Source organism: Triticum urartu, chromosome 4 (genome assembly GCF_003073215.2).
Source record: "Triticum urartu cultivar G1812 chromosome 4, Tu2.1, whole genome shotgun sequence".
Lineage (NCBI taxonomy): Eukaryota > Viridiplantae > Streptophyta > Magnoliopsida > Poales > Poaceae > Triticum > Triticum urartu.
The window spans coordinates 443,327,225-443,342,556 of NC_053025.1; the positions used below are offsets into that span (position 1 = coordinate 443,327,225).

Below are 15,332 nucleotides of genomic sequence, written 5' to 3' on the forward strand. Positions count from 1 at the left end.
CAGTAGGATAAATCTGTCGCCCTTAGAGAGAAGTTTGGCCCGCCAGCCTGTCAAAAAATTCCAGCATCGTTCTATGATTGGGAGGAAAGCGTTAGCAGGTAAGCATGTGGGTGCTAAGGGTAGTCCTACGCAAATTTGCGGGAAGGTGGAGGTCGTGCACTGCAGTGTGGTGGCAATGTCGGCTGCGAAAACAGGGCAGACGTGCATTACAAACATGGTTTTTGTGAAGTTTATAGTGAGGCCAGTTGCCATAGCAAATTTGTGGAGTATGCTTTTTAGCTGTATGGATGCGTTAATCGAAGCCTTGGTGATGATGAGAGTGTTGTCGGCGTACTGCAAAATTGTTGGCGGTAGGTGTGAGAACAAAGGGTGGCTAAGATGTAGAAGGTTGCAGTCTTGCTAGATCATCTGTTGCAGTAGGTCGGCGACAATGATGAAGAGATAGGGCGACAACAGGTCTCCTTGGCTTCAGAAGACTTGGTTTTGACCAGACAAAATGTGCACTTTTGCTTCTTCTATATACACTCAAGTTACAACAATCACACTAGTCTATAGGCGTACACACAGTCCTTATCAAAAATCAAACTTCAGGAGGCACATCAAAAGATAATAAACATATGGCATGCCCCGAAAACGTCAAAATACGCTAGCACAGATCAAACTGTCTTGGCATGGTGTTCTCGAGATGAAGAAAAAGGTGCATTTGACTCTACTGATATATTCTACCATTTTCTTCATGCAAGAACACGAGCACAAGACCTGCGCATAACATGTGAAACATCAGCCGCCAAATTGCTCTGAGGAAAGCTACTCACTCCAGCTATCCTCGTCATCGTCATCAGCAACCGCCTGTTTTTAAAAGAAGAAGGTGTCATCTCGGTACCGTGCCATATGGTAAAGCTATTGTCAGCTGAAACTTCTAGCAAGATATATACAGGATGAAACAAGAGGGTTTAACCTGGCGAATCGCGTTGGCCCTCTCGAGAATGGCCGCCACTTGCAAGTTTGTTCTTGGACCACCCATCACATTTGGTCTCTTTGCAACAACCGGTTTCAAGTTGAAAGTCTGCAAACAAATCATTTTTATATTTAGGATATAATCTAGCTGAACAACGATGTTGTTTATGTGCAGGGTGAAGGCTTACCTTGTTCTTTATCTGATCCAACACTGTGTTCTTCTCATCTGAAAGCTTACTTGATGGCTGAACCAAAGTTGGAGCCTTTCTTAGCTACAAACATGAAAAGAAAAAATTAAGTCAATATACTCAGGGTGATGATCTTAAAGTGGTGGGAAAAAAACGCAGAACATGGAAGTAGTTATATTGTATACCATGCTTCTATCATGAGAAATAACTTGAAGCAGAGGATATCTAGGTGGTTCTGGCACTGAATGAGGAGGCAACTTTGCTAGTTCCTCTTCTAATGCCGAAGAGAACTCCCTAATGTCATTGGATTTATCTTCCTGTTGCACTGAGAAGTCAGGATTCTGAATATCATCTTGACAAGGAAGCCCATTTGGTTTGTTTTCTTCTGAATCTGTAGTTGTGTTGCTATCTGCTGCTGACAATTCCTCCTTTTGGTCAAATCTTTCATGCTCCACAGTGGTCTTTTCAATTGGCAAACCACTGGTATGAATGCTACTGCAATCAGAAACTCCATTTATGAGCTGTTGTTTTCTCTCTTCCTCCTGCTTCAGTATCGGTTTTATATCTACGAGCTCAGACCAAGCCTCCTCTGGAATTACTATAAGCTCAGGCGGCTTCAAAGCGTGCATGTCGTCGCCTACTGAAGTAACGTCTGTGTTGCACTTGACTTCTGATGAGCAAAATAGATTAGAAGACTGCACATCATACTCTTTGTGTCCTTCTTGGACATTATTCTCTTGAGAATCACTCTCAGGTAACAGATCTGTCCGAGTCTGACTACAAAGTGTTGTTGCCTGTGCCATTTCCTTCTGTGAACTAAAACCATTGTTCCAGCTTATTTCCTGAACATTTTCAGATTCTTGATTTGTTTCGCCGGGTGCAGAGTTATTTTCATTTTCTAGCTGTTTCACTGGAGGTTTTGGCCTTGGTGGTCTCCCGAATTTTGCAAATAAAGATGCGGATCCTGTCTGAGGCTTGGTCGCTCGCCACTGCACCGGCGGAAGAGGTGGAAGTGGTGGTGCTTCTTCAGTATCTTCAGAAGAACTAATCTCTTGTAGATTTATATTACTTGATGGAGCAGGAAGCACGTTCAATGACTTCTTCATTAAACCACTAAGCATCCAATCAAAACTTGAAATGTTGGGCAGCGGCAAATCTGTGGAGTCAGGAGCCAATTGATCTGCAAAAATGTCAGTGCTGATGCTGTTGCATGGATTAGGCGGTTCTTCATACAATTCATGCATTTCCCCTGTCTTTACAGTTGGATCTGGAGTGGCAGACCTCATGGATGAGCTGTGCAGTTGCAGTTGCTCATTTTGGTCTAGAAGTTCACAGCTACCAAGAACAGTATCTTGTGGTAAACTAGTTTCTGGATGTAGACAGCACTGTTCATCATCTGGCACGGCAGCCTCGCTGCTGACTACTGGTTCAGTCACAACTTTAGGTAGTCCCGTTTCCACGACTGTTTCCAGCAAGGTGACATGCTCCATTTCAGGGATGTAGTTGTCCTGGCCTTCCCTTGCTGCTGCCAAATCTGCATCTTTGAGAGTGAATGGAGTTACTTGGCAAGGATCATCAGATTGCTTGGATGAAATCGGTGAGATCACATCATCTGGAACCACATGTTCTCCTGTGTTCTCTGTGATTTCTTCCTCCGATGCATATTCATCAGATTCACTGCATCCATCAGCATCTTCCGCATTGACACGCTCTTCGCAAATGCAGACTTCTTTCAAATCTTCACCCATATCAGATGCATTTTCAGAAGCACCTTCGGTATGTATATCCTCAGTGTGCTCTTGAATAAGCTCTGATGCATGATTGAGCATGCCAGCAGATGAATGCTCATCAGGTGCTGCAACCGTCCATCCTTCCTCTTCTTCCTCCTCCTCCTCCTCTTCTTCTTCTTCATCTTCTTCTTCTTCCTCTTCTTCTTTTTTGGGACTCGGTGATGTGATGTCTGTCAGGTAGACATCGGTGTGCTGAAAACCATTTTCATCAGGCACTGAATCTTGTGGACTGTCAGCAGTTGGGACATCATGGTCTGACTCTTGGTCCACTACTTCCAGCTGGCATTCCCTTGAACCAACATCTTGAGGTGAATCAAAAGAAATGCTCTTCCTGAAACTCTCCTCCATGATTTCAATAGGAGGGTGAGCCATTTTCCGACACTTGACGTCGAATCCATCGCCATTCGCTTCAAACTCATACAAGTCAGTATCTTGAGTGCCATCACACTTGAGCTCAAGCAGCTCCTTTGCCATGTTACGGAGAGAATCAGAGAACGGGTCATGCTTCTTGGAGAGTTTCCTGGGCAGAATGCCGACTTTTGAGGCAAACAGCTCCATGCTTTCGACACACCTCTTGCTCGCTGTTTTCTTGAAGGAAATGGCCGAAACATTGTTCCCCTTGGCCCTTTTAGTAGCATCAACTGTACCATCGGGTGTAGCATTACTGACAATAGCATTGCTATTGGACTCCGTGGCTAATTCCCTTGTGTCGGGCTCTGAAAGAAGTATGTCACCAGTGAGCAGTTCCTCCAAGGAAACAGTCCTCTCATGCTCGCAAGAAACCGGCTTTTCTTGCGAAAACAATTCCTCCAACGAGCTAGTCCTCTCATGTTCACCACCAACAAGCTTGGCCTCCGTTACACAGACAGCGACATCTCCTTCGGAGTGATCAGCCTCGTCTCTGTTTGCTGAGCCAACATCTGAAGAGCAAGAGTCCTCCTTTTTACTGAAGGTACTAGACCTGGAGACGGCGGCACCCTGAGCATCAGAGCACATCTTGCCCGACGGTGCCGGTGCAAAGGCACCTTGTCCACCATGGTCCCTGTGCTCTGAGTCTGTCTCCACTTCAGACCCCATTGTGGTGAGTGTGTCCACGTAAATATCAACTTCAGAGCTGTATCCCTTGCTGCTTCCTGCTGAACAGCTTGACGGGGTTTCTTGGGAAGTCGACCTCCTCTTGCGTGCTGTGGCGTAGTAGCCTCCCTTGCCCTTCTCAGTGCTGCTGGAAGTGTCCACCATGATATCTCTCTCTTCGGCGTTTGTGTCGGGTGAGTCGGTGAAAGATATCTGCACCTCTGACCGATCCATGGAGAAGGTTTTCTCCTCTGGTGAAGCCTTTCCATAAAGGTCCTGCATCTGCGGTCTGAAGCTTCGGAACACGGTCCCGTTTAGTTGTCGGTGCTTCAGCCGCTGGCGCCTTGGCGGGACCTCATCCAACGCTTCACCCGATAAATCAGTCTTGAACCTATGCAGGGAAATGGAAAGTTTGTTTGAGAAGGAATAAACAGAGAACAATAAAGTTACACTTTAGCATTAGATTTTTGTTGTTCTTATGGGGGATGGGGGTGTACCTTGAGTCATTGTTGGCTCCATCAGAAGGTCTGAAAATCTCAGCATTCTGCAGGTCCGGCCTGATCTCCTGCAAAAGGAAGGAACAAAATATGTTGAATATCCTTTCCAGATAAACAGTTAGCACAAGAAACTCTTATTCTGATTTAGACTAGTAGGGTTATATCAACAAAGATTACAACTGAGTGAACTAGTATATATGAACTTAATGCAATAACAACACTAGAGATTAACAGTTGATTACCATGGTTCTAATTGGTTTTCTTTCTGTTCTAATTCCTTCCTGCAGCATTCTGGAACACGCGGAATCTGTCTTGAAGAAGGCCGGGTCCGAGTATCTCTTCATGCACGTTCCCTCGCCGCCGATATCATACCTGAAAGTTGACCAAACTTCCATAAACACGAGTACATCACTTCGTTACCTCCCAACTTACAAAAGACAGAAACTCATCATACTTGTCAAGCATGAACAATCTTGGAGGCCCATGGCACTGCTTGATGGAATCCATGATGAAGCGAGGCGTGTCGCCCGTCGTCACAACCCCATGGTCCACCCTCAGGTTCGCATGCCAATCAACTCCTGCATGAGCATGGCAACGTTATCGCAGTACAGCAAAAAGAGAAAAACTACAAGCAGTCCAAAGATGCAAGTTTACAGAGAGGAAGTTTGTGCTCTGTGCTGAACCCACCCCTGTTAGAAGCAACGTACAGGTAATCTCTCTGACAGACGTCTTTCTCCAGTAGGGGCAACTCTGCCTCCAGCTGCTGCACCCGGAGCACGAGCCCATGCCCCCGCGCCGACGCGGTCATCACCTCGTCATACAGCCCGTGGAAGACCTCTGCTGCAAATCTGCTCACAGATGATGGTGCCATACGATGGCATCATGGTCAAGACGTCTGAGTTATGAATTCTGATGCATCTTCCTATAATTGCACTAGTACGTTATAGCGAAAAATTGAAGTGGTTGCAGAAATTTCGTCTGAGAAGAAAAGTGCTTACTAATTAAATGCCACTGCTACACCAAAAGATCATAAGACCAAGAACACTGAAGATTGAACTAATAGTATGGAGTACGTCCTAACATGTGGCTTAGGTGCAATTCAAGAACCTCTGAAACATTGAAGCCAAACACAAGGATATTATAGCTGAGTTGTACAGTTGTACTGGACCCCTCGCATTAAAAAAAACATAAAAGAAAGAAAATCTGAAGTTGATGAAAAACCGAAAAGCCAATGATCGTCTCCATCGATCCCAAGAACAACTTAAGGGGGGGATTAATTTGATAAGGGAAACTCGATTGTAATGCAGCGTCTTGTGATTTCTAGGGGTCAAACTTTGGTTACTTTTAGAGCAGTATTGTATTGTCTTTGCTTCAACCTTGAAACTCTATATACAATAATCAAAGTTGTTTTCTCTATCAGTGAATGAATGGGAACATAAGATTAAATAATGGTGGAAGTTATATGATGACAAGAGAGTGCTTGATCACAACCAAGAAAAGGAAACTGCTCTGTGTTGCCTAGCAAGGACAAGACTATCAACAGCAACAGTTAACCACCTCGAAGTCAAGGGCGCTAATCCATACATCAATCACCTAGTTTAGTTGGTCTGGAAAAAGGGTCTGAAAACCACCGAATTTGCTCATAACAAAAGCATTAGGTGATCTACTCGCTGTCAACACCACTGACCCAGCAATACTGATGATTCATGACGCAAAAATAAGAATCCAAAAATGTTCGCAAGAAGTAGAATTCGTCCGACGGAAGAAAAGAAAAGAGAAACTCAGAAGAGATAGCAAGGGAGGGAGCGGCATGGACGTACTCTGCGAGGTCGCCGAGCTGGCGGAGGAGGCCGACGAGGCCGGCGGTGGCGACGCCGTCGAGGACGGCCTCGGGGTCGTGCTGGTCGGCCCGCTTGTAGAGGTCGCGGCCGCCGAGGGAGTACTCGTTGGCCACCGTGTGCCTTGACAGAGGCATTGTCGTCCTTGATTGCTCCGGACGGGAGCTCCCCTCCCGCCTCCTGCTGCTCCTGCTCCTGCAGCAGCAGCAATGGCAGCTTTTCCCGGTTGATTGCCGATCCCGGTGGCTCAGGCAGAGGCAGGAGCGCAGAGGTGTAGGAGGATCCTCCTACACTTTAGGATTGGCCTCGCTAAATGAAGGCCCAAAAGGTTGGGCGTGGCCGGTGTTGTTCGCGGCGGTGGCCTTTCTGTTTTTTCTGTGCCTCTTTCTCGTACTTCTCAGGGGAGGGAGCGGGATTAAAGGGGGTTACTCGTAGCTAATTGCGGTGTCTCTCTCTCTTGGTTTTATCTCCGCAGCAACGAGAGGGGCCCGCCCATACTCCGGCGTAGTGCATCATGTGAACTTGTTAATGGACAATGAGTCAATGTTGCTTGGTACTATAGCGGAACTTGTTAAGTGTGATCCCCTTCACTGCCGTGCCCGTGCGTAACTGAATTCGAAGGTGGCTTCGGAATGACTTTCCACGCCGTCTGCGATGGCAGTTTTAACTGCCTAGTGCCAACGCCAAGCTTCCCATGAGCACATTTGCGTTTGCGCAGAGTAAATTTTACTTACACAGCTCCTGCTCCGTGTGATTATTCAGATTTCCACTTACATAAGCGCGTGTTTAATCCCGTAAGAATCAGGAAGGACATCCATATCCAACCAGACAACGGTCACAGGGCAAAACCAGCTAGTTGATGCCTTTTTACGTGTCACATGATGCCGTTACACGACGAAAACACGACTCACAGGCGCAGTACGCTACAAGATTTCGTCCCGATTTTGACGGGACAAAACGGTGCCCAACCACAACACCCTACAAATTCCCCAACCCCACAGCACACTATCTGTAGCCCTGCAACAACCAACCAGCCAGCATAGGCGTAGGACCAGCATAGGTTGCACGAGCGAGCGAGCGAGAACAAACACCAGAGGGAAGGGAACTATTTCCTTTTAGAAAGTTAAGGAAATTTCGCCTGCCTTTGCTAGCCGTCCACCTCCCTCCACTAGAAAGAAACATGGCGACCATGCACACATACTGCACATTCTTCAACTTCAAAGCTACTCATACAAGGCGGCCAACGGGGAGGAGATACGCACCTAATATGAGGGCCACGAATGCAACAGCAATCCCATAATTGCTAAGCCGTAGTGGTACAAGGCGGCACGCACGCCTCCCATTAAACAAAAAACAGGCCACCAAACCAACCATCCCACTACTAAAATACTTGTTCAACCATCAGGCATCATGCCGGCAACTACTAAGGTGACACTTCCGATTTCCGGCCAAAATATATATTACTGGAATATACACCTCATTCATTCATTCATCTCTGACCATGGACTAGAGGCAGGAGGAATATAGATAGATAGGCCTGATGATTTTCTCTTGCCTTTTAAGCGAGGGGTACATCGTCCATGCCTTGTTAACTTCTCCTACCACTGTAGATAGATAAAATGATCATGCATAGGCCACGATACCAGACTTGACAAGGACAATACCAGGGTTCACATGAAAACGTACAGCCAAACCTGATTTAAAGTAGCACATACTTTTTTAACTTCTTAAACAACAAGCAAGTCACTTCCAAGAAATACAGGGTTAGAAAGCCAGCACAAGCACAGCACAGCAGCTTGAAAGCTTAAGGTGGAAAATCTTACAGTTACAGATTTCTTTTGGCCGGTTCCGAGATCACATCGATCGTTTTCACTTTTTGGCGTATGAGATGGCCATTGGGTTCTCTGGGCTGATCTTGAAACCCTGGAGGGCTTCCATTGCAACCATGGACTGGTTCTCGTCCTCGTACTCCACAAAAGCAATGCCTGGCTTGGCTTCGATCATCCGCACCTCCCGGAAACCAGGGTATTGCTGGAACAGGATCTGGAGCATCATGCTCGTGGTCTGGTCCGGCATGTTCTGGAGGAAGAGGATGTTGTTCGGCGGAGCAGCTGGCTCTTGCGGAGGCTTGGCAAAACGAGAAGGTTGATGACCCTGCACAAGTAGAAAAGGTTAACTAAATTACTTCAAAAAGAATCTCAAAGTTGCATACCAAAATTCATGCACCGCTAAATGTTAATCTCAAACTAATAAGTACGCTAATACTTGGTTTGTTCACATATATATCATTCATGAAGGCGATGCTGCATTCAACAAAGATTTTGATGCTAGCAAGATATGATATCTTACTAACAACTACTCCCCAATTTAACAGGACAGTATGAGCGTGGCATGACTAGGAACAGTTAAGACGGTTGAATATCTTTGTGGGATTAGGTCAGTAAAGGCAGAGTGCTCACGGCATTGGTGAGCTAAGATACCTAAACATAAATTAAATATAGTGAATGGAACGAATGACAAGACTATCTTCCAACTCAAAGACACTGAAAATATTTCAGCTTAATCCATGACTCAAGTAGACCAGCCAGCTCAAGTCAGATTAGTTTCTGACATAACGCTTAGGTATGCAACCATATCAGCTTTCTAGCAGGCCTGGTGCCCTAGTGAAACATAACAGAATACAATATCAGCACCAACTTGCAGCTCAACTACTGCAAACTTTTAGAGGTATACATTGTCAAAGGAACACTTCACCAAGGTCGAAACTGCCAGTGTGTTTGATTGGTGCCAAAGGTTGCCTGCTATGGATTGGCCAACATTGGCTAAACATGAACTAGAGTTGGGAAAGCAGCATTGGCATGCCAAAAAGTTGGCCCTCGTCCAAACAAAGATCGATATTTTGGTCATAGCCAAAAAAAAGTGGTAAGGTACAATTTACACCCTTCAGACGAAGGAGCAACTACAAATAATAACGAGGTCTGCAGAGCTAGACGTGATGCATTTATAGATGCTTGGTCGCAGTTGAACGCTTACACATAAACTTCAGAGACACCCAAGTAACTAAAGGTGTGCCATACAATCTAGCAAACTGATTAAAAATGTTAAAAGGATAATCATTAGCAGCTTAACAGTAGTTATAGTGACTAGATCATTCAGATTCTGTCGGTGAAATTTTTGATAGAAAAGAAAACGAGTGACACACTCAAACACTTTAGACAGCAAGCATATATTGTCTGACATTTCTACCTATTAAAAAAAACTAATTTCTACATATAAAACGATAAAAAGGAAGGCAGGCTTTGTGGTGAACAAGTACAACATACTACATAGACAAACACATCACTTCATATCTTCAGTAAGGCTAGTACAATTTGCGAATTTTTGGCATACAATACCAATGGTTGCAGAGATAACACACAACATGGTTAAACAACAAATAAAAACCAAAGTGTGGCTTTTAAACCGAGAACTTACAGTTCCATTGCTTGGGGCAACAGGAGCACTAGCACCAGGTTGTTGTCCATCTTCAGTTCGCCGTTTTTTCTCAGCAGCTACAAGGGGAATAAGAGGCAATGGCCAATATGTAAATACACACTTTGAACATTTCAAACAGTAAAATAAGGAAAAGGTGCATGTTATGCCCATTGAACTATTCAAGTCATCTCATTTCAAGTAAGTATGATACCATCTATTTCGTCACCTACAACAGTTGAAGTGCGAGTGCATAACACCCTTGTTCTAAATTTACCACATCTTAGAAACATCAGTTCATAAAATTGACTATGGCAGCATCCATAGATATGTGCTTACAAAGAAAAATATCCGGTGGTAACTACGTCACAGTGGAAACCGGTGAAAACCAAGCCAAACAAAAAAACATATTTCCAAGCTACCGAAAATTCTGAAACAAAATGCGGAGGTAATGTTCTATAATAAACATCTAAAATTTCAAGTACAAAATAAAATTCATTTGGGTGGTAGGGAAAAAACAAATTCAGCAATGATTTCATTCCCCCCAAATAGATAAGTTTGAAGTTGAAATTTTACACGATAGAGTATTACCTTTGAAGCATAAAGTTCTTTTTAGAATTCTCGAAAGAAATTTTTCACGGAGTTTCTGTCGTAACTTGGTTTTTACCAGATACTTTCCCATGCTTCCAAGGCATGCATGTAATGACATGTGTCTTAAATTAAAACAGAAATCAATATAAACGAATGGCAGGACCCAACAACAGTCATGGCCACCTCTGCCTCCATCCCTTTTCTCTCCAGAAACCACTCTTCAGGTAGAGCGGTAGCGCCCACGACAAGTCCAGTAACAATGGCATCGAAGATGAGTTAGAGGTTCTAGGTTACTGAATGTGCTCTGGTCATCTCACGGAGGACCTCAAGCTGCCAACACCCAAGACCCATTACTATTCAGAGCACATCCATCTTAGTGTCACTGGGAGGTCAGATCGCCTGCACTCCCTCTCTGGTGTCTACGGAAAGTTGTGCTGAAATACACTTCTTTGCCTATTGTTTACCTGATCTTACCATTACACGAATGAAATGGGCGCCAGTGTGTGCATTCCATTATTCCATGCCATCTCACATTGTTGAAAACCAATGTTCAAGAAAGCGTTTTTAGGCGGCGCTTAAGCGCTGAGCGACAGCTAAACGCTTCGCTTCTGGCCTAGGCGCAACTTTTAGCGTTGAGCGAAAAAAGTGTGATTTAGCGATCACTTTAGCGCTAAGTGCTGGCTGAGCATGATCTCAGCGCGCTTAAGTGACGAAAAGTCAAAGAAGGCGGGCCCAAAAGTCAGGTGGGAGCTGAAATAGACACAGGCGAGAGGGGGAAAGGGGGGGGGGGTATATAAGGCCCGGCCCAAAAGTGGCCTGTTTGGCTAGGGTTACTGGGTTAGAAGGAGGGGAAAGAAGAGAGCATTGTGACGGCGGCTTCTGCTCTGCATCCAGCTTGGCTGCTGCTGCAGCTGCCTGAGCAGCTGCTTGGCTGCTGCCATTTATCCTATATGCTCATTCTAAGACAATATTATGCATTTATGCTTGCTGTGTGAACCACTGAACATTATCCTTATGTGTTATTTGGCTATTTGTTGTGGTGTGTGAACCACCGAACCTCAACCTTATATGCTATTTCAGATTTATTTTTTCAGTTACCTATGTGCTATGTCTCCTGTTTTCTTGTGCATATTATTCAAAAACAGCCAAATTCTGGCCAACTTTTAAAAAACGCTTAATCCCGGTTAAGCTGCGCTTAAGCGGCCATTGCTCTAAGCTGTGGCCTTCCGCTCCGCTTACGCTCACCGCTTTTTTGAACATTGTTGAAAACACAAGCAATACGACTAATCAGGCAGGAACCAAGGTGACAGGATGCTTTGGTGGCATCAGTATAATGAGGCAGCGAGCGAGGCAAGTGAATGGATATAAAGCATTCTTGGCAGAAGCACGGTTTTTTAGGCGGGTGGCGAACCTGCTCCTAGCGCCCAGACTGCCTAGGCATCGCACAGGAGTCTAGGAGTTGCGCTGCGGCAGGGTGGAGGGTGTCTGGGGTATGTAGCTAGAGGCTGCTGCAGCACACAGTGGGGGCTTTGCAAGGAGCCTAGACCCCAGATTTCAGCAAAACAGAGTAGCAGGCCTGCACTGAGCGCGCTTTTCCCCGGGGTTTTTTAACCTTTGGCACAAGCAATAGACAGCAGCATGTATGATGCACCACAAGAATTGACCATGCCAACAGGGAGGAGGGGCCTAGGGGGGGTGATCAGAAAACAGATGTGGTGATGTAGTAAAGCCACATGATAAGGTGGGTGGTCATTTTACGTTATTTGCCTACCTTGGTAAATTTCAGATTACTAGTTTTGTACACTTTCAAAATGTTAAAACGCATCAGCACGCCTGCTGACACCACACTGGATCAATTGCTGAGAATGATAACATGCAAATAAAAGGCACCCAAGATCGGGGTGTGAAGGGGTTATTGGCACCAATTTAAATAACACAGAGTGCAAGTGGATGCTATCATACATCATAGTTGAAATTAGACTACATAATTCAATGGGCAATTATAGTTTTTCTTAAATGGTTAAATAAAGCAGCATTAATCTCCATAGAAGTAGTTATATGTTCTAACAGGGAAGGTTCTGATTTCGAGAACAGAAAAGCAAGCTAATATGCACACTAGTGTAGATGTTATCATCATTTTGGCTCCCCTGATGTACTAACCCAACATATCCAACTAGGATTGCTGCTAGTTTATTATCTCAACAGGCAGTTGTAGTGTAGAGTGTAGACTAAAACATAAATAAAATCTACAATTAGAAATACCTTTCTCCTCTTGCTTCTTCCTTTTCTCTTTAGGAGCATAAGACCCATCGGCTTTTGCAAAACAGTCAGACTTTGTTTTTGCATATTGTACCCGCTGCATAAGGGAAGGGAAAGAAGTAAGTTGTCAACCATGGTATTGTTAAGACTAATTTTGTTTGCGTGTCAATGCGACACAGTTTCACTTACAGGTTAAAACAATAGATTCAAATAGGAGTAACAACTAGATAGATAAAGATTACATGCTTCAGCATCTAGTCAGAGATCATCTGGACATATGATTCTTGAAAGAGTATATCAGTATAACCTAAGCAAGTAGTGTCTGCTAGCACCATTTGAAGAACAAACGTCTATCGTCTATCCACAGTATTCTACAAACTGTTAATCAAAACATTGTAAAAGACGAAGGCTACAAGGCTGTATTTTCTACGGGTGGGTTTGGTTCACGGATCATGAACAATTTCGCCATACCTAAACTTAGGCAAGTGACATAGTGTATGTGGCAACCTAAATGGTCGCCATAATTGTGCCAGTTAGGCAAAGAACTCTGGGTTAGCACACATGGGCAAGCCTCTGCAGATTGCAAACAAAACACAAGACTTAAACTCAAGGTATAACTTTATTGTGCAAAAATTTACCAGCGGAGACTTTGAAGTGGAGCATTGTTGTGCTAAACTGCTAATGCAAATCTAAGAACCATATAGGAACTAGGAAGACTAAATTAACTACTTGTGATAATCAGAAACAGATTGCTTGTCTTGGACCAACCATACCCACCAAGCTTCTTATGCACAGAAGAGAACACGGAGAATGAAAAGTAAAACAAAACACCTGACATTTTATATATAATCTAAAGTGGAGATGTTTCACCATTTTTTTGCCGTAAAAATCGAAGTCCTGTAGGCCCCGGAAAGCGTTGGTAGCCGCTGTAATTTCACTGAATGCCACCCAGGCTTGCCCCCTCAGTTTATGAGTTTTCAAGGCCACAACATCCACTATCCTTCCATACTGAGAGCACAATGCATAAAGTGATCTCTTCAGCTCTGCAGGAAAGATGAACAATCGTTACAGCATGAACCGACTGAAATTACTAGCATACTACAGCCTACAACCAAAGAGCTACTATTGTTTATGCAAACTCGATTTAGACAAATATATGGCCATGCTCGCTTGGACATTACAACTATGCTCTGTAGAGGGAGGCAATAATTTTGCCCCTTCAAAGCTCTGACGCAGCTTGCAGAGAGTGAGACATTCCTAAAAGGATGAGACGGGCTGAGCCAAACACAGGTTCCAGCAAAAGCATGAAACGAAACCAAAATCGGGCAGCTCAGTCAGCTCCTACGGCCAGCATTTAACACTATGAACTAACGTTTCATCTCTCGAGAGTCCGCACCATATCCTACGAACCGAAAGCGAGGCGCGGACGAGCAACAGCCTGGATCGGGAGGCTAGGGTTTTAGGAGAGGGATTTTGCCAGCGGGTGCGGCGGGACGCTAAGCGGCCGGGTGAAGAATACCTTCTTTCTTGACCTTCTCGTTGAGGTTCCTGAAGTAGACGGTCTGGTTCGGGGGAACGTCGCCGGACAGCATCGCCACCGCCGTCGCCGCCGCCGAAGACGAGGAGGAGAGAGGCGAGCGCGAGAGAGAGACCTTGCTGTTTCGGGCCGGGATATTCTAGTCGCTGATTTTTGGGTTTCCAGTCCCGCTTCCGCTTATCTCTTCGGGCCTCGAGGTCGGTACAGGCCAGGTCGATGGGCTGTATGGATAATATGGGCTCAGCCTGCTTGTCTGTGGACCACGTAGACCCATATTGGCTGGGTTTGAATGAATTTTTTGTATACCTATTGGGCTTTTAATAGTAGTCCGGTTACTTTGTTCTGCTTTTTTCAAAAAAAAATATCTTAACGTCTCTCGAAATTTTGCCCCCCAAAAAAGGACAGACTGATTTGCTACAAAAAAGTGAGTGCTTTTTCACTCGCTGCATGGTAAAATCGGTCCATCATCTAACTTTACCTCGTATATATACTCTCATTCTAATTCCTCACTTTTGAAAGGTTCCAACAGAAACGTTCCTGGTTCTGGCAAGACCAGGTAAACGTCGCTGCTCTAAGTAATCTCATGTCCATTAACCGAAGAACTAATCACGTTTACTCTGTCAAAAGTTTCACTGATCGCGGCCACTTTTTCCCGAACGGAAAAACAGCAGCTGAAGTTCGAATGGCGTCGCCAACAAGCAGCGGCAGCTAGCTTTGCACTTGCACGAGTGTGAACGGGCTAGCTGCCAGGGCTCTTCCGCGGCGCCTCTCGGCAAAACCCGATTCCGGAGCTGGAAACGCCGCTTGGCATTGGCCGCCACTTGGTCGCCGGGACAGTCGGTGTTCCTGGAAGCTGCCCGTTCCATGGTGGAGTGGATCCCTGCGAGAAGTGCTGGATCGTCGCTTTTCGGTCGGAATCACCGCCTTTTTTAATTAAGGAAGGATTCCGTCCGTCCTAATCGGACGGTGGCTGTCACGTACTAGTGCCCAGATCAGCCGCGCTCGTGCGGAGCCCCTTTCCATCGCACGGCTGGGCGCCCAAGTTGCCGCCTGAACCTGCTAAGTTTAGCTGTCGGGGCCAATTTTGCAGCCCATGAGCAGGGCTGCAGGGCACAGGCTAGTTCCAATTG

The 15,332-nt window shown here is 45.2% G+C and overlaps 2 protein-coding genes across 3 annotated transcripts; both read right to left on the bottom strand.

Moving 5' to 3' along the window:
- Positions 1-497: 497 nt before the first annotated feature.
- On the bottom strand, positions 498-7,888 carry LOC125551953 (SCAR-like protein 1). Of its 2 annotated transcripts, XM_048715377.1 has the most exons (10): positions 6,327-6,459; positions 5,505-5,615; positions 5,194-5,354; positions 4,961-5,084; positions 4,749-4,878; positions 4,507-4,574; positions 1,331-4,400; positions 1,146-1,229; positions 959-1,066; positions 498-849 (listed from the first exon to the last, which is right to left on the bottom strand). In XM_048715377.1, exons 3-10 carry the CDS (start codon positions 5,312-5,314, stop codon positions 808-810), a joined length of 3,747 nt encoding a protein of 1,248 aa, XP_048571334.1. In that variant the 5' UTR covers positions 5,315-5,354; positions 5,505-5,615; positions 6,327-6,459; the 3' UTR covers positions 498-807. The 2 variants fall into 2 exon arrangements, with proteins under 2 accessions (XP_048571334.1, XP_048571333.1); XM_048715376.1 differs by lacking the exon at positions 5,505-5,615 and having other exon boundaries at positions 6,327-7,888.
- Positions 7,889-8,039: 151 nt separating this feature from the next.
- Positions 8,040-14,364, bottom strand: LOC125551954 (U2 small nuclear ribonucleoprotein B''-like). Its single transcript, XM_048715378.1, has 5 exons — positions 14,185-14,364; positions 13,536-13,708; positions 12,669-12,762; positions 9,819-9,895; positions 8,040-8,498 (listed from the first exon to the last, which is right to left on the bottom strand). The coding sequence occupies exons 1-5, from the start codon at positions 14,255-14,257 to the stop codon at positions 8,214-8,216; spliced, it is 702 nt and encodes a 233-aa protein (XP_048571335.1). The 5' UTR covers positions 14,258-14,364; the 3' UTR covers positions 8,040-8,213.
- Between the last annotated feature and the right edge of the window lie 968 nt (positions 14,365-15,332).